The sequence below is a fragment of the Musca vetustissima genome, unplaced genomic scaffold (genome assembly GCF_032173495.1).
Source record: "Musca vetustissima isolate MV318-11 ecotype Yass unplaced genomic scaffold, APGP_CSIRO_Mvet_v1 utg16946, whole genome shotgun sequence".
In the NCBI taxonomy this organism is placed as follows: domain Eukaryota; kingdom Metazoa; phylum Arthropoda; class Insecta; order Diptera; family Muscidae; genus Musca; species Musca vetustissima.
In genome coordinates this window covers 61,546-80,987 of record NW_026872653.1, presented here as the reverse complement: position 1 = coordinate 80,987, position 19,442 = coordinate 61,546, and the positions used below count along the sequence as shown (strand labels likewise).

Genomic DNA, 19,442 nt, shown 5'->3' with positions numbered 1-19,442 from the left:
TAACTTTAACTGGCACAATGTCAGCAGTTATGTCGGAAAGGACTTCTCGGATCACTTCTATACCGAACGATGATTCAGACAAGGTGCCAGTTTGTCGTGAGACCTGTTTAACATCCTGCTGGAAAAGGTCATAGGAGATGCGTATTTGAACGCCGATTTCGATTTTCTTCATAAATATTTATTTTAATATTATGAAGTCCAACTTAACGAAAAATTACACATTCCTGAACTTAATTTTATCTGTTACCAAAAATTCATATAAAAAATAAAATTTTTAGGTGAAAATCGATTTTGATCAGGTTTGACAAAATCGAAAGATCGAAAAGTCGATGTTGTAGTCAAAAGCAAAAGTCTAAAAATCGGCTTTTTGGTCAGTGACAAAAATTGAAAAGTCTAAAAGTCGACTTTTACGCTCAACTACGTAGCGCTATTCCATATCGAGTGTGTTTCTTCAGAGCGATTGACGTTGCTGTTTTACTAGTTAAAAGCTCCAATTTTTTTAGTTATAAAGTATTTTATATACTTTAAAGCATCGCCTGTCATAACGGTGGAGCTCGGAGCGCACAATTTTTGAATATGATTCGGTATAGAAGCGTTTTTTGTCACAATAGATAGATTGTAAGAGTAACTCTTCAGAATCAGCACCAACTACCATATCTATTGGTTGAAGCCATTACAACTCGTTGGTGAGATACATTTTCAACACTCAAGCATTGTTTGTTGACCGCCTGTATTGAGATTCTCTATTGCATATTCGGCAAGGGGAATATCATCGATAGTGGATTCATTCGTTACTTGGGTTTGAAAATATTGTCAATTGCTTCCCGGTCTTCATGATTGGCAACAAAAGGAAGGACCTGTGAAGTATTAAATCCTTCAACACAAATTTCGTCAATTGTAATTCCATGTTTGATATAAAACTCTGAGTTGATCAAATATCTGGCTGCATCAATTACCTTCGCTGGGTCTGATTGTTTCAGTCATGTAATTATGCTGATGCTCAATACGACTTTTAAGAAAATTAGATATCGAAGTGCTTTGCAGAAGTTTAAATACCTAAAGTATTTTTGGATGTATCCTACTTTAAAGAATAACAAATATTTGGATTTTTAAAACATATTTAAAAACTTTTTCTACTGAACACGTGACTATAGAAGTTTTTGGTCCATGAAACACCATGTAATGATATCTTATGTTATTAAATTCGGATGCATTTGGGACCACAGTAACAGCTTTAAAATCAATTTTTACAGCTTTATGGAAAATTGTGAAAATAAATTTTTGACTGAAGCACAACAACAACAAGACAGCTGGACTTAAATATATAATTTATTTTTATATATTTTTTTTTTTCAGATTTTGTACTTTGTGTGTTTTTCATGTTGTTTTGTTTGGGTTTTCGATTTTGGCGACCAAATGCCAACAACAAGTTTCTAAATTTGGTTAGTAGGTTGTTGTTACTGTTGTCATTGGAATGAAGTAATGAATGAATAAATGAAAGATTGGATATAGAGCTATAGCTTGATTTCTGGTTACCCAAAAGATTGTGCTCCGCAAAAGTTGTTCTCAATGGTTAGTCGCATGTAATAACGCTGACGTCAAAGAAACGCTTAACCAACAACGCGATTGAACCGTTGTTTGTTTTTTCTAAGTGCACAACTTAAGTTACGACAAGTTGACAAGATGTAGATAAAAATGATTTGGGAAAATTTGTAGTTTTTTTCCTAAGCAATTGAGATAGATTTTAGATATTATCATTTTGTACTACATACTTATGACAAAATTATATAATAGATGTTGTGTGGTTTTTAATTACCTTAAATGATCTTAAGACCCGCCAAAAGCAGGGTCTTTGGCCGAATTTTATTTAGTTTTTTGTTTGTTTTTTTTTTTTTTAATAAAATTTATTGTCGTTCTGTATTCTAATTTCCATATAAGAGATTTTTTATCTATTGGGAAATACCCAAAATGTTATTTCTTTAGGGAAACAATCCATTTAGGCATCACAGAAATAAAACTATCTATGAAATTAAAAAAATTGGTATAGAAAGAACTAATGGATTATATTTGGCAATAACCACTAATTTATTTTGGATAAAAAAACTATTGTATCACGCCCAAAACTGTATAAGTCTTCGAATAAATAAATATATATACTTACTTAGCTGACTTGTGTCAGAACGGTTGTAAAAAAGATTTCCAGGCGCGTAGGTCTTGGCTCGCTTTTTTATGCCCTCTGAGCTGGTGCATCTTCATCCATTCTCACAAGATGCCCTGGCCAACGTAGTCGCTGCAGCTAGATCCGTCTGACTATGTCGATGTCCGAGAATAGATGGTATAGCTCATGGTTCATTCGACGGCGATATTCACCGTCAACGCAAATTGGCCCATAGAACTTCCGGAGAATTTTTCTCTTAAACACACTAAGAGCTGCCTCATCTGCTTGCGCAAGTACCCATGCTTCAGATCCATAAATCAGTTTGAGTTTGGTCTGGCAGGAGATGGCCTTGTTTCTAAACTGCTTACGTGGACCATAGTAACATCTGTTGACCAACACTATTCTCCTCCGGATTTCACGGCTGATGTTACTAGTTTTGTTTATGGCGGTACCGAGCTAAATAAAATCATTCACTACCTCGAAGCTGTTGTTGTCAAGTTCCACAGTTGGTCCGAGTCTACTGGACGTCTTGCGCGTCAGCATGGTCTTTTCGCCATTTACTGCCAGTCCCACTTTGTCAAACTCCTTCTCAATTCGTTCAAAGGTGGCTTATTATGTCGATGTCATCGGCGTAAGCGAGTAAAATATGCTGTTTGGTGTACAGAGTGTCATTTCTTTCGCATTTGCATCTCGTATGACTTTTTCCAACAGGATATTGAACAGGTCACACGACAAACTGTCACTTTGTCTGAATCCTCGTTCGGTATTGAAAGGCTCCGAGAGGCCCTTTCTGACTTTAACTGCTGACATTGTACCAGTTTTAATTGTACCGTATTAATTTTGCAGGAATGTCAAACATGACTTTAAACACCTCTGAACGGATGGGGCTGTCGAATGCGGCTTTATAGTCTACGAATAGGTGGTATGTGTCGATGTTTTTTCGTGCATTTTTTTCCGGGATCTGGCGCAGAGTGAAAATCTTGTCAGTGGTGGATTTGTCAGGCCTGAAACCGCATTGGTATGGTACAATAATTGCCTTCAGTCGTTCAGGAGGAGACTTATTCCTCTATAGTTGGCACATTTCGTAATGTCTCCTTTTTGTGCTCGGGGCACAGGATACTGAGGTCCCAATCATTGGGCATACATTCCTCTAGCCAAATTGTACAAATGAGCAGGAGCTCCTGTCCAGGTAACCTGTCTTGAATAGTTCGGCTGGTAATTCATCGGTACCTGATGCTCTATTGTTCTTCAGCCGATTAATTGCTACTCTGACCTCATCTTGGCTAGGTGGTATACACTGTATACCGTCATCACTTTATTGGTTCTGGGTATCTTCTTCACCGTCACTATTTGATATCAGAAGCTTTTCAAAATGCTCCTTCCAGATCCACAACTCGCTGTCTATATCTGTCACAAGATTTCCATTTTCATCTCTACAGCAGGATTTGCCCGCACCAAAGCCGTCGGTTTGGTTTTTTATTCGTTGGTAAAATTTCCGGACTTCATTCTGACTCCTGTACATCTCGAATTGTTCTTTCTATCTTGTTCTTTCTACTTTTTTATCTGAAAGTACGTTTCTCCTTTTCTCCCGATAATTTTCCTTCGCATTACGTGTTGCTACTATCTGCAGTGCGTTTTTCGCCTCAGTAGCATTACCTAATCGCACCACGGGTTTCTTGATGGTGGTCTCTGCAAGAGCTCCCACTCATCTAAAAAGACTGGCTTCAGTTCGTCTATTAAGACGGTGTTCGGTTGGTCTATGATGTTAAGATTCAACCCGCCTATATATTGGAACTTTGGCTCGCCTATAAAAACGGGCATAGACCTAAAATATCTATACGAGGGCAGTTCGGAAAGTTCTTAGCCAAAAGTGTGTGTGTGTGTGTGTTCGAAGGCGGTCCTCAGTTCCTTAAGGCCGCAGGAATTGGCGATCCGTGAATACACGTGGCCAGGTTTTCTTCCAAAAAGATAATATCCAAAAACGATCGTACACAGCCAAAAGTGTTTTGGAAACTTCCATCTCCATTAAGAACACATGTTAGATTATGTTTTGATCTGGCAACTCCTTCATATAGAAACAGGTGGTCAAAATAGACGCATTCGCAATTTTTTACAAGGGAAAAGTTAGAAATACATGATTCCAATGTAAGAAAATTGCGGATGCGTCGTTTTTGACCACATGTTTCTATATGAAGGAGTTGCCAGATCAAAACAAAATCTAAGTTGCCAGATCGAAGCAAAATTTAACATGTGTTCATAACAGAGATGGAAGTTTCCAAAACACTTAACATTTTTCTGTTTATACCGCGCTTTTTGTGCTAGGCTAAGAATTTACCGAACTGCCCTCGTAGTAGACCTTGGTATCGCAATTATTTTGATACTTCCCATCAAATTTCCAAAATGGACATTTGTTGCTTTAGCCAATTAAAAATCGCCAGATATATTCCGTTAACATCATGCTCAAAATGTATATCGCAGATTTGCTGCAAGACCGACATAAATTAAAATTATCGATTTTTGTGTTAATTATGCAGAGAATGAGCGAAATGTCAGCTACTGTATATTTCTTATACGGCAGCCAATCATGTTTTTTAATAAACCAATCTGCCTACCTATAATTTAATAACAATTTCGAAAATTTTCGGACACGTTTTTATTGAAATATTCATTTGTTTTTGTTCGTTTTTTTTGTAGTTTTATTAAATACAATATTGGAAATGTTCATACATATTTATTTTTGTTCCATATTTATTTTTTTTATTTCTTGTTTTTTGTTTTAAAAACTACCAATTCTGATTTGTTTGTGTGTGTATGTGTGTTCAGTGTGTGTTTTATGTACTTTTCGTCTATCATTCTGAATTTCCAAATAAAACACATTCAAATACTTCTTAGAAATACATAAAATACATTGGTATCATAATCTAATTTATCAATAATTTTTGTTGTTGTTGTTTTTTCTTTTCATTATGATTAAAATCATTTTATAATTATGGTTTTATTTTATTTATTTTTTTGTTTTTCAATGGAGTTTTGGGAGTATTGTTTGCTTTTTCTGAAATATACAGTGTCTGACAAATTTAATGGGAACTCTTTTTTTATAAATTTGTATTTTTAAATCTAAGACTATTAAAAAAAAATTACCAACTCTATAGAATAAATATTTAATGTATATTTTAAGTTTAAACATTTAATATTACAGTCGACTCCGCTTTACTGTAAGTCGCTTAACTGAAAAATATCGGACAAGTGAAACTGATTTCCTGCATCATTACATTTTAGATTAATCGCCCACAATTTACTCCTTATAAGTGAAACTTCGCATAACTGAAAATATCGGATAACTGAAATAGCCTTTGAAGTCAAATAATGCAATTTTCTTTCAAATCACTCTGCATTACTGGAAATCATGAGAGTGAAAGATAATGACAGAATATTCAAAGCCCACCCTTACAGATATTTTTCTGCAATTAATGATTTTTCCGACGTATGGAACCTGTGTGTCAAATATATAATATTTGACGTCGAAGAGCGTTAAGTTCGTTCGGTCAAACTTTTAAAACCATTTGGAAAATTCGAAAAAAAATCGGTTAAGCATTTCTATAGTAGCAAAGATGTACCAAAATATTATACAGAATGCACCATTCATAGGGGAAATGTCAATACGAGGTTCCATATAATTTACAAAATTTTGAGGAGTTCGTCCTACTAAGATATTATTTAAATCCTTCATGATGATAACCAAAATTTAAATAGGGACAACGTAAAAATTTTAATCTATATTGAACAAATGTTGCAAGGAAATATGTTACTCATTCACAACCCCATATTAGAGGCAAGTCAGCTATTGAAAAGACTTAAATCGGTTAGTATAAAACCTTTTCAAAAGCATGGGCCGATATTTTCCGTTTTTAATCTATAATAAATATTATATTATAGACCACATAATAAGTAAGATTCGTTACAAGCCGCGTATTTTAAAAATACGCATAAAAAAACAGTTCATAATAAAAATCCCTTAAGCTTTGAACATGTCAACCAATTCCAATTTCTATCGCCTATTTTCATAAAATTCGAAACCTACGAATTCGATGAAAAAATAAGAATTATGAAATTCCTAAAACTGAAAAAAATGTTATGATAAGTTCGGATAACTGAACTTAATTTCAGAAACAGACATTCAGATTTTTTTCCGTTTCAGTAAAGCGGAGTCGACTGTATTTTAAATTAATACAGTATTTTCTCGCAGATTTTCCTTAGCAATAAACATATGTTTTGAATTAGTAGAGATGCCACCTAGTATTTTTCAGAAATTATGTCAAATATGTATGTAAAAAAATGCCAGATTATTTTTCAACTATTATTATGCAATTAACCTGTGAAAAGTAAAAGGAATTTTATTTTTGATGACATGAATTTTGAACCAGTTAAGCGGGAAAATCAATTAACAGGGTTTATTTATCCAATCATGTGGTTATTTGCCCAATCATGTGGTTCAATTAAGCGTGGAAACCAATTAACCGTAGGGTCAATTAACCGAAAAATACTGTATTTATGTTTCATTGCTTCGTCAATATCTCAAAACTGAATATTTTTAATTTTCTTCGTAATCTTGGAGGAAAAATAGTTTCTTATAAGTTAATGTTATAAAATTTATAAAAAATATGTTGGTAAGTTTATAAATTTTGTTCTTTTATTTTTTTTAGATTTAAAAATTAAAATTCGAAAAAAATGTTTCCATTGAATAGTTAGTCACTGTATATGTATGTGTTTTTCTTCTGTTTTTCAGTTGCTAATTAGACAGTCTGCCCAGAAAGTGTTTTGAAAAAGATTAGGATTTATGCAAGGACCAAGTCCTAATTGTGTAATACACCTTCTATAGAAAAATAAAATTATTTTTTTAAATGAAATTAGGGGTTTTCTTAACCTTGTCAAAACACTTCTTCTTAACAAACTATTTTTTTCTCATTTTAAAAATAAACACAAAAAATAATCTATTTAAAATAAAATTAAATAGCTTTCTATATTAAAAACCAAATCAATAAAAGAACACAACATCAAAGGAGTGGTTTATAAAAATAGTTTCCTTTTTTATCGAAATTTTTATTTGCCGGATATGTAAAATTTTATTTTTTTCTCATTTTCTTGTTTTTTTTTTTTAGGATACATTAAAATTTCCATTTTCAAAATGTACCATAATTTACAATTTTTTTGTTTTTTATTTTTTCTTTTTAAAAAGCATTTCATGCAAAACTACAAATTTTTTTGTTTAGCCAATTCAAAAAGAGAAAATTAATTTTCTTCATATAATTTTTTTTGTTTTTTTTTCCTTTTTTGTGTCATTTGATTCATCTCCTTGCAGTCGTTCGGTTCGGTTTTGTTTTTTTTATCAATCTACTTATTATTTATGGAATTAAACGTTTTTTTGGGGTTTAGGTTCGGTCTATAGTTTAAATGGACTATTTACAATTGACTGGCAACACTAGTAATACAAATATGTAAACAAAAAATTAAAAAAAACTACAATTGGATGGCAACTCTTACAACGTTATCGACAAATTATCGTAATGTAATGTGAGGTTATGTATATTTGATAGTATGGGGATTCGAAAAATACAAGGAAAATGCGGAAAATGTAATTAAGACCGCCAAATTCCAAATTGCCTATAATAACCGCTTCTAGGCAATTTCATTAGAATTTTTTACCGGGTTAACCTACTCTATGAGGACTTATTTGACATGTATACAATGGAATTGATAACCCACTGGGTTAACGAAATCCGGTACAATGTAAACGTACTATTACACGACTTGTTTAATCCTACGATCCATACTTACTTACTTATGACAGAACGGTTGTTCCATAAACCGAAACCATCTCATCCAATTTGAAAGACCATTTCCCGAGATATTGTCTTCTACTTGATCTTTCCATCGGATTCGTGGCCTTCCCCTTCTACGTGAACCATCACTTGGCTCGCTTTTATATGCCTTTTGAGCTGGGGCATCCTCATCCACTCGCTCAACATGGCCTAGACACGGTAGTCGTTGCAGCTCGATCTGTCTGACTATGTGTGAGAATAGATTGTATAGCTCATAGTTCATTCGACGGCGATATTCACCATCGACGCAAATCGGCCCATAGATCTTCCGGAGAATTTTTCTCTCAAACACTCCAAGAGCTGCCTCATCTATGCTTCAGATTCATACAGCAGCACGGGTAATATCAGCGTCTTGTAGAGTGTGAGTTTGGTCTGGCGAGAGCTGGCCTTGCTTTTGAGTTGCTTACTCAGACCATAGTAGCATCTGTTAGAGAACACTATTCTCTTCCGGATTTCACTGCTGATGTTATTAGTTTTGTTTATGGCGGTACGGAGGTATATAAAATCGTCCACTACCTCGAAGCTGTAGTTTTAAAGATCCACAGTTGGTCCGAGTCTACTAGACGTCTTGCGCGTTAATACCATCTGCTTGATCTTTTCGCCATTTACTGCCAGTCCCACTTTGGCAGACTCCTTAATTCGTTCAAAATTGGCTGTTACTGCTCGCAATGTTCGACCGATTATGTCGATGTTGGCGAGTAATTGCTGTTTGGTGTACAGAGCAGCCACGGCCAGTGCATAAAAAATTCTGTTCTCACGCACTTGTCTTTGTGTGTGTGTCAATGGTTTTTCAATTGGTTCAGTTGAATATGTGTGAGAGAATAGTGATACTTACTCTCGCGAGAGAGAGCGCGTGCGGTGGTTCGCCCGACTGTACTACAGAGTGTCATTTCAGTTCACATTTGCATCACGTATGACCCTTTCCAACAGGATGTTGAACAGGTCACACGACAAACTGTCACTTTGTCTGAATCCTCGTTCGGTATTGAAGGGCTCCAAGAGGCCCTTTCCTACTTTAACTGCTGACATTGTACCAGTTAAAGTTATCCTGCATAGCCGTATTCATTTTTCAGGAATGCCAAAGGCAGACATGGCTTAAAACACGGAACGGATAGGGCTGTCGAGTGCGGCTTTATAGTCGACGAATATGTGGAATGTGTCGATGTGTATTTCGTGTTTTTTCCAGGATCTGGCGCAGAGTGAAAATCTGGTCTATGGTGGATTTGCCAGGCCTGAAGCCGCATTGGAATGGTCCAATAATGTCATTGACCATTGGCGTCAGTTGTTCACACAGCACGCTGGATAGCACTTTATATGCAATGGAAAGGAGACTTATTCCTCTATATCAGGTCGTGGTCTACAGATAGTCCTTGGAAGGGTGACAGTGGAGTATCAACGAGCAAAAGTATGCATAACCCAATAGGCATGCCTTTTTATGAGTTCAAAATTGTCATTCAATAAAGTAGCAAAGATGTTCCAGCAGCGTTCGTTTGAGGACATAGAATTCTCAACTCCATGTCAGTCGGGAAACCACAGACCTATGCAATGGTGTTTGTCTGGTGGACGCCCCTGTATCCGTTTAAAAGTTCTGGTCAATACAATATGGCATTGTGGCCAGAGCGAATATTGTAGGGTTGCTACCTCAAATGTTATTTATTTAATAGTCAAAGGCAAAAATCGATCGACTAAGACCTGAAGAAGCTCTAGCTTTTCTTGGGTTTATTCTGATGCAAGAAACCAGGAGCAGATTTCTTACTCATGGGCAAATCATTGGTTCAGCTGTTCAGTAAGATTCATCCTCATAAATGAAAATTGCATGGATGGCATGATATTGCGCCACCCAGAGGAATAGAATTGAAACATTAAATAAGCAGTGACCCCAACCATTGTACCAAATTCAAGGAATCATTTGTTCTAGGCAACGATAGATGGCAGACCCATCTCCTAGGGCAGGCTATAGTAGAAACGAGGATGCTCTTAAAAGCAGTAACAATGGAAAGGGGTGGAAATCTGGTCGTTTTTGGAAGCTATTTTTAAATTCGTTAAATCGGGCTTTTTAAAATTCATATTCCCAGGTCAGTTTGAAAGATCTAAGTGCTTTTCGAATATTTATAAAAAGAGGTTTACATTCTCCTCCAGATTAAATGTATCCGAAAACCCCTAATAACCATCCAGGGGAATAGAATTGAAATACTAATTAAGCAATGACCCCAACCACTGTACAAAATTCAAGGAGGCATTTTTTCTAGACAACGATAGATGGCAGCCGCATCTCGTAGGCCAGGATACAGCAGACTTAAAATATACTTAACTGGAAAATGTGAATGATCTCAAGAGCTGAACGGGGTGTAAAACAGGTCGTTTATGGAAGTTATTTTGAAATTCGATAAATGAGGCTTTTTAAAATTCAAATTCACTACAAATACATCTTCCTGAATAGTTTAGGAAGATGTATTTTAAGTGAGTTTTTTTCGAAGTTTTGCAATGAAAAGAAAGGCCAGGGGAAGAACCAATATGTTGATAACTTGTATTTATATCGCAGTCAATGCAAGGTCTCAAGGTCTGACATTTGTTTTCACTCAAGCAAGAGTCATATTCAAAGCAGATTTTTGTTGTAGCGAGGGATAATCAATCCACACACCTACAACTGCTTCGCTAACTAGCAACATTTGGGTTACTCTGGGCACCTAAGTTCGAATCCTAGACGTGCTCAGCTGAAATAATTTGTATTTATTGGAGTTTTGCATGAAAGTGCGAAGATCCTTTGAATGATTTTTAAGTGAAGAAGATATATATAGAAAAAAAATATTACATTACGATCATGTAACATATATTCCGGAAAATTCCCACCGCTTTCTAAAACTTACAACATACATTACGATTACGATCATTAATTTAATACTATAATTTTTGAACTCGAACTTCTAACACAACTACGGTTCGTCCACTCATTCGCACACAACAATTTCCCAGCTCAATTCTGCATACCAATTGTTGTTGCTGTTCCCGCACTAGTCGTTACAGTCGATGTCGGTTGCATTAGGATGAAATTGGTTTTACCCTCCTTATCGGTTGTAAGTTGTAATAATTCGGGCTTGTCGACGCACCCGGATGCACCCGTGATATCACCGGTATGCGTGATGACACAATACTGATTGCCATTGTAGGTGACAATGGGCAGAGTACCAACAGTGGCAACTGAGGTTGGGACATTGGTCGTTGTTAAATGGTGTTGTTGTTGATGCTGTTGTTGCTGCTGATGATGTTGTTGCGATTGCTGCTGCTGTTGTTGGGTTTCCGTTGTGGTCTGAATATTCAGGCCATTTAGATTATTCAGCTGGGCTTGGACGTAGGTGGCGGCAGTTGGTGAATTTGCAATAAAGTTGGCAATCTAATTAAACGAAAATTAATGGGCGTTTTAAGACTTTGATCGATATTAAGTACGGGAATATGTTGGTGGTGGTGTCATTGTTGTTGTCAGTCTCTCTCTGTGTGTTTATATATGTAGGAGTATTTTTTAGGAAGTGTCATTTATTTATTTTTTTGGGTGTTTCTTTAATGTGTTTCCTGTTGAAATGTGGTGTTGTTGTTATTGTTGTTTTTAATTAATCAGTATTTTAGCAAATATTTACATCTTGATTATTGCCATTGTTGTTGTGATTGGTATTACTGCTGTTGTTGTTGGCGGATGTGGCATCTCTATTGTCGACATTGACAGTCGTTATTCCCGAGTTGGTGGTTGTACTAAAAATGGCCGGTGGTTGGGTTAATTTTTTTGGTGCTCTCTTAACCACATTTTGTTGTTGCTGCTGTTGTTGTTGTACTTCTGTCATCTGCTGTTGTTGCTGCTGCTGATGTTGTTGTAAATTGATAAACATTTGATTTTGTATGATTATCTTCTCTTTACGCTGTGACATTTCATCATTGTTGCCGTTATTATTGTTATTGTTGTTGCTGTTGGTACCACCACTATTGTTATTGTTGTTATTATTACTGTTCGTAGTTGTATCCATTTGATAGTTGTTTTGACTTGCCATTTTGGCTTGTTTTCCAGTATCCGTTGTTTCCTGTTCCTGATGTCAATACTGCAAAAGGGAAAAAGGGGAGTAGAAATTATTATTCGCTTACGATGAGAATGGATCTTATAAAACAATAATTTAGCAAGATTCAACAAATCTGAGATTACCAAAAATTGGCAAAACTTCTGTAAAAATCTAAATGACTTCTTACTTGTTTAGAAAATGGGGGAATTTTTAAAATCACTTGGAAATGCAACGACTAAATCAGCCAAATCATTCAAGACTTAAATGAGTTATTCTGCGATCGTGAGCCACAATCTCCTACAGATGTGGGTGTCTTAGCATCTGTAGTCGAAGGTATAGCTAAAAGCACTCTGCCACGAGCAAAACCGAATTACAGTTGAGAAACCACAAGGGAAGGGCAGTCTCGTCCTACCCTTCCGAGTCAGGAGGGGACTCAACTTCAAATTCAGAGTCTGAACAAGAAAATCAGACAAACATAAATGTCTTGGAAAGACGAAAGAGAGAAGGGGCTGACAAGATGGTAGAGGAGGTAAACATATCGCCAAACTCACATCTAGGAACAATCAGTTGTATGGGGCACAAAGGCGATCAGAATGAAGCGGAGGATGTCAGGAGGGGACTCAACTTCAAATTCAAAGTCTGAACAAGAAAATCAGACAAACATGACCATCTTGGAAATCCGGAAGAGAGAAGAGGCTGACAATATGATAGAGGAGGTAAAGATATCGCCAAACTAACAACTAGGAACAATCAGTTGTATGGGGCACAAAGGCGATCAGAATGAAGCGGAGGATGTCTTGGAAGAGCAGATGATCGTCAAACCCGCTAAATAGTAAAACAGCTTCCCGATAGGAAGTGAAGCTGTCCAAACCAACGTCAAATGAAACCAAAACATTGACGAAGGAAGGCGAGGCTGGCTCTGATATCTGGAAGACAAACGTTGAGTCTGAATCTTCCGCAAAGACCGGTAATCCCAAAAAGTACCAACCAGAATTTGTGAAAGAGGACAGCGAAAGATCTGAAAATAACACAGATCAAAGAGCATAGAATATGCAAAAAGGATAAGTTCTCCGGAAGAACAAATAAGTGTCAAACATTCTAAAAAGAAAAAACAGCTTCCTGAAAGAGAAAAAGTCAAAGGAGACTGCCACGACATCCATTGATGAAGGAAGGCGAAGGTGGCTCTGATATCATGAAGACAAGCGATGAGTCGCAATCTTCCGTAAACACCGGGAATCCCAAAAGGACCAATCGGAATTTGCGAAAGAGGACAGCGACAGATCTGAATAGCTGCATTTTAAAAGGGGACTATCTAATGCTAGAATTGGAATCATCAAAGAGCATAGAAGTCCTGCGGAAATTAGTGGGAATAGAATAGGCGAAGAGGATAAGGTCTCCGGAAGAGCAGATGAGTGTAAACCCCGCTAAAAAGAAAATGAGCTTCCCATCGGCCGTTAAGAAGTGAATGCTGAGCCAAACCAACGTCAAAGGAGACTGTCACGACAGTCCATTGACGAAGGAAGGCCAAGCTGGCTCTGATATCAGGAAAACGAGCTCTGTGTCGGATCTTCCGCAAAGACCGGGAATTCCAAAAGAAAAAAACCGAATTTGCGAAAAAGAACAGATATAGATTGTAAGGAGCCGCCAGCGTATGCGAAGGTTACCAAGAAGCGCTATGGAGACGAGCTCTGTTATGCAGTAATCGACATAAATAGTGCGTCCGGTATGCTGTAAAAGGAGACCCATAAGAAGGTTGTGAATGCTGTCAAAAACAAGATCGTGAGGCACCTGCTTCAAGGAGGGGACCCCATTAATCTGAAAATAGCTGCTTTCGAGGGGGACTATCTAATGCTAGAATTTGAATCACCAAAGACCATAGAAGTCTGAGGAAATTAGTGGCAAGTATTGAACCAATAGATGAGACAACCAACCTTAAGCTGGTGAGGAAAAGAGAAATTCCTCATTTCCAAAAGGCTACAGTCTTCGTCAAAGATTGGAACAGATATTTTCAGTCTACAGAACAAGATACTGCTGGTGATGAAGTGGGAAGTCTTCTACAAGGGAGGAGAACGAGGAAGGGATTATCCTTGTGGTAGGCTTCGACAGGTCTTCATTTGCTTGTCTTGCGCCAGGACAAGGCGCATTACGTGTCCAACGCAGTGCACATTAAAATCGGAAAGGCAAGGATTGGAAAAGGTGAAGCCACAAAAAGGAGCAGCGAGGGGGAAGTCCCCAGCGAATAAAGATGGGAGATACGAGGAGAAGATCACTGACTCCCAAGAGTTGTCAACATCGGACGCTACTATACTAGTTTTTGAGCCGATTTTGTGCACAATTTATAGTAAAATGGGACGGATATATATGTGGGAGCTGTATCTAAATCTGCCCCGATTTCAACAAAACTTAACACATGTCATTCTAGGCTCATATTAGTATGATATGCAAAAAATCGCCTCTATCGAAATAGATTTTTTCTATCCGTTTTAATTCTGCACAATTTTCAACACCAATGACATCAGATTCCAAATCACATGTATACAACCTCTCATATTCTTCCAATTCTTCAAAATCATAAAAACTACCGACTTTTGCTCACCTCCAAATGACTCTTAGCATGCAGTGTCCATTCGTCGCGATTGGAAAACATCCGACCACACAATTCACAAGTCCACGACAATTGCTGTTGGGCATGATGATGTGGTATTATGATGCCGGGTATTGTTGTAGTCTGAGCTGTACCGCCATGTTGGCCGCTTGACGTTTGGACAATTATATTTTGAGCGGCCACTTGGACCGCTTGCTGTTGCAGCTGTAATTCCAAATTTTGTTTATTGTCCTCCGGTTCGGGTTCTTTCTTTTTCACCAAATTATTGAGACGTTTCCCAAGTGGGGCTATATTTGTCGGGGTGACATGTTTGAATTTGTTCATATGAATGACCAATTTATCACGGCGAGCAAAAGCTTTATTGCAAACCTGAAAAAATATGATGAAGAAATTATTAATATTTTTTGTCAATGGCTAGGTAAAGAGAGCATCTATAAAATTATACTTCACAAATATAAGGCTTCTCTCCGGTATGTATACGCATGTGAATGGTGAGTTTATCCTTGCGCGCCAATCCTTTGCCGCAAACGGTACATTCAAATGCTTTGTTGGTGGCTGGAATATAAAATAAAAAACAACAACAATTAACACAAAATTTTGAATATATGATTTTTGATTGGACTTACGTTTAGACGGATTAACTTTTCGCACACCTGAAGATGCCTGCTGCACCTGCTGCAGTGCCTTGAGACGGCTGGCCGGATGCATGGAACCACCCTCAACATAGGGCTCTGTAAATGGTATCAAATTCGGCTTGGGTATATTATAGGTTATATTGTCCGATGACCAGGTGCCCAGACTCTGCAGAACCCGCACCCCACCTTCAAAGCCCATACCCACATCATCGGGTACGGTAAAGGTGCTGTCATTACCGGCTGAACTTGAGGAACTTATTTGTGGTACTTTAATGGTGCTCGCATAGTGTTGCTGTTGTTGTTGCTGCTGCTGCTGTTGTTGTAATTGTTGATTTGTGTTGTTATTGTTGTTGTTGCTATTATTATTACTATTACTAGTGTTGTTATTATTGCTATTGGGAGAGTTTTGTTGTTGCTGTTGTGTTTGATTAGTATTGGACGTTTGTTGTTGTTGCTGCTGCTGTTGTTGCTGTTTGAATTGTATAGCCGCCTGGGCCATTTGCTGTTGCACTGCCATATGTGCCTCCAAATATGCGTTCTTTTGAGCCACTGTCATTTTATCCATATTCACTGTACCGTCCTTTTGGGTTAGAACGAAAAACACAACAACAAATTATTAAAAATTAATTATTTTATTTGATACTTTGTAGAAACATATTAATTTTTCGTATTTCTTTAATTTATTTGCAAGTAGAAAAACCCCTTCTCTGTGCCGCCAACATTAGTCAACTAACGAAAACAAACAAAGCCATTTCACTTTCCAACCCTTAAAGGGCTCCCCATTTTAATTAAAAAACAAAACTTTTACTCTCTCACAAATGCTGTCTCACTCTCGATTGTTTTTCTCTACTTCTTTCCGTTTCATTTCAGGACAACAAACAATTTTGTGTTTTCCTTTCCTGAAACATTTGGAATTGAAACAAAGCATTCATTCTCTCTCAATGTCATGTTCGAACACCGGTAAGTGATGCTAATGCTGTATTATTGATAAAAAAAGCTAAAAATTTGAGATCGGGGGAAATCGATTACATTTGTTAAATAATTTTAATTTAACACAATTTACAGAGTATCGACTTCTGATTGTCCTTTTGGTTGTTTTGTAAGAACTATCGGCTTTATTTTGCTAGTTATATACCGCATGTCACTTTGTTCGCAAAACATCGAAATATTCCCATCATCTCGCTACTACTCCAAGGATTTTTAGTAGTGGAAATGAAACATATGGTTCCACGTTTTGGTGTAGCTTCCATAAAGCGATTCCAACAATAATTGGTGTATTTGGCACGGGTTTCAAATTGAAACTTTCAATCGACGTAGGGCATGATATATACCGAGCAACGGCTCTGATTTGCTATAACATGGCAAAGACCCTCTTTCATTTCAATTGTTGACTGGACTGACCTCCCCGCAGTGTCAACTGGGGTAGCTACTTTTATCATCCGTTGAAATGGTGAGTCGATATGTGCCGCGAATTCGACCATAAGAACTATAAAAAATGGGTTTAGGCGTTGGGTTAGTGACCCACACTCGGAAAATCCCACCGAGTTGAAAAGCAACGAAAAAGAAAACCAATCCCCCCAATGTAGACGACCCCCGCCAACGTATAAAGGACTACGATCTGCGAATATGCACTTGGAATGTGGGCACTTTGTACAGAACAGCTTTCGCATGCCTTACAGGAAATGCAATGGAAAGGAACTGGCGTAGCTGCCAGGAAACGAGACATGAATTTGGCTGCGGATTTATGGTTAATAAAAGAAAAAATACCTCCTCTCCAGATGAGCGAATTGCTATAATCCGTATAAAAGCGAAGTTCTTCTAAATCAATCTTATTTGCGTCCATGCTCCGATGGAAGACAAAGATGACCACATCTAAGATATCTTTTATGATCGCCTAGAAACAGTATATGTCCTCTGCCTTGGCCATGACATTAAAATTCTGCTAGGAATGTAAAAATCGGAAGGGAAAACATCCGACGACGGATTTCTCCTGATCAAGCAAGGAGAAATCAAATTGATCATGTTGTGATGGACAAAAGTTATTCATACAGTGTTTTAGACATTCGGTCGATCCGAGGAGCGAATATCGATCTTTTACGATCGCCTAGAAACAGCATATGACCGCTGCCCTGGCCGTGATATTAAAATTCTGCTAATAGATTTTAATGCAAAAATCGGAAGTGAAAATATGTTTGGTCCCACCGTAGGAAAATTCAGCCTACATGAAGAAACATCCGACAATCAAGCAACGAGAAATCAAATTTATCATGTTGTGATAGAAGAAAGCATTCATCCAGTGTTTTAGTCGTTCGATCGATCCGAGGAGAGAATATCGATTCGGACCATTACATTGTGGCAAACAAGGTTCTCACCCGTCTTAATGTAGCAGCAAAGTTGCGATTTAATGTAACACGGAAACTCGACATCGAAATGCTGCAAACACAGCATAAAGCAGAATCCTACTCAGCTCAACTTACCCACCTGCTTGACGAAAGCACTCCTTGCCTCGATGATAATATAGAAGTGCAATGGCAAATAATTACCCACTCTCTACAAACGGCAGCAAAAGCAACTCTAGGATACCAAAGACCACCATGTAAAAAACCCGTGGTACGATCAGGAGTGTCGTAATGCTACTGAGATGAAAAAACGCAGCGTATAGGGCAATCCTGCAAACAGTCCACAACACGCAATGCAAGATAGAATTGTCGGAAGAAAAGGAGAGAGAGGTGAAACGTACTTTCAAAAGAAAAAAGAAAGTACAAAAAATACGCGAGCATGAGCAAATCGAGATGTACCGGAGTCAGAACGAAGTTCGGAAATTTTACCAATGAGTAAAACACCAAAACCGAAGGTTTTGTTGCAGGCACATCCTCCTATAGAGATGAAGATGGAAACTTGGTAGCAGATACAGATAGCGTGTTGAGGATCTGGAGGGAGCATTTTGAAAAGCTTCAGGTATCAAATAGTGGGTATGAAGAAGATATAGCAATTAATCGGCTGAAGAATAAAAAAGCAGCAGGTGCCGATGGATTACCAGCCGAACTATTCAAGGCCGGTGATCAGACGCGGATTAGGAGCATGGACCAACTAATTAGGATAATTTGGCTAGAGGAATACATGTCCAATGATTGCAACCTCAGTATCCTGCACCTCGTGCACAAAAAAGGAGACAAGACGATATGTGTTGACTATAAAGAAATTGGCTATTCAGCGTGATGTGTGAACGACTGAAGACAAGGGTCAAAGACATTATTGAACCATACCAATGCGTCTTCAGACCTGGCAAATCCATCATAGACCAGATTTTCACACTGCCCCAAATCCCGAAAAAAAACCACGAAAAACACATCGACACATTTCACCTATTCGTCGACTACACAGCCGCATTCGACAGCCCTATCCGTTCAGAAGTTTTTAAAGCAATGTCTGCGTTAGGCATTCCTGCTAAATTAATATGGCTAAGCATTTTAACTGGCACAAGTTCGGCAGTTAATGTCGGAAAGGGCCTTGTAGTGTCCTTCAATACCGAACGAAGATTCAGACAAGGTCCTACTGAAAAAGGTCATACGACATACAAATGTGAACAGAAATGACACTCTGTACACCAAACAGCACATGCTACTCGCCTACGTCATCGACATAATGGGTCGAACATTGCGAGCGGTAACATCCACCTTTGAACGAATTGAGAAGGAGTCTGTCAAAGTGGGACTGACGGTAAATGCGAGAAGAGCAAGCTGATGGTATCAAAGTGCAAGACGTCCAGTAGACTCGAGCCAACTGTGAAACTTGGAAACTACAGCTTCGAGGTAGTGAACGATTTTATATACCTCGTTACCGCATTAAATAAAACTAATAACATGAGCTTTGGCATCCGGGGGAAAATAGTGTTGGCCAACAGATGTTACTATGGTCTGAGTAAGCAATTCAAGAACAAGGCCACGATTCCGATGGAAAGATCAAATGGAAGACAGAAACCATCTCGGAACATGGTCTTTCAAATCGGATAAGCTGCACATTTGAGTACACACAACAATATAATTGATATAAATTTAAAGATCAATCACTCAACTTCTGGGGTCTATGTCCTTTAGGTGTAATATATACACTATAGAATAG

At 37.7% G+C, this 19,442-nt stretch overlaps 2 protein-coding genes across 2 annotated transcripts in view; both read right to left on the bottom strand.

The window, feature by feature from the left end:
* Positions 1-11,011: 11,011 nt before the first annotated feature.
* LOC133335904 (TNF receptor-associated factor family protein DDB_G0272098-like) lies at positions 11,012-12,074 on the bottom strand. The gene is made up of 2 exons (XM_061544230.1): positions 11,670-12,074; positions 11,012-11,428 (listed from the first exon to the last, which is right to left on the bottom strand). The coding sequence occupies exons 1-2, from the start codon at positions 12,072-12,074 to the stop codon at positions 11,012-11,014; spliced, it is 822 nt and encodes a 273-aa protein (XP_061400214.1).
* Positions 11,988-19,442, bottom strand: part of LOC133335544 (uncharacterized protein DDB_G0289975-like) — a 24,081-nt gene continuing 16,626 nt past the window's right edge. Inside the window, exons 3-6 of the mRNA XM_061543887.1 lie at positions 15,312-15,900; positions 15,131-15,240; positions 14,677-15,054; positions 11,988-12,122 (exon numbers count right to left, since the gene is read on the bottom strand). Coding sequence (XP_061399871.1) covers positions 12,117-12,122; positions 14,677-15,054; positions 15,131-15,240; positions 15,312-15,900 — 1,083 coding nt within the window. The 3' untranslated portion in view covers positions 11,988-12,116. The remainder of the gene's footprint in view (positions 12,123-14,676; positions 15,055-15,130; positions 15,241-15,311; positions 15,901-19,442) is intronic.

Excerpts from the sequence above, each read along its gene's own strand:
- LOC133335904 (XM_061544230.1), bottom strand. The coding sequence starts at position 12,074 with ATGGCAAGTCAAAACAACTATCAAATGGATACAACTACGAACAGTAAT. Across the intron at positions 11,429-11,669 it reads ACAATGGCAATAATCAAGAT|ATTGCCAACTTTATTGCAAA; the intron begins GTAAATATTTGC and ends TCGTTTAATTAG.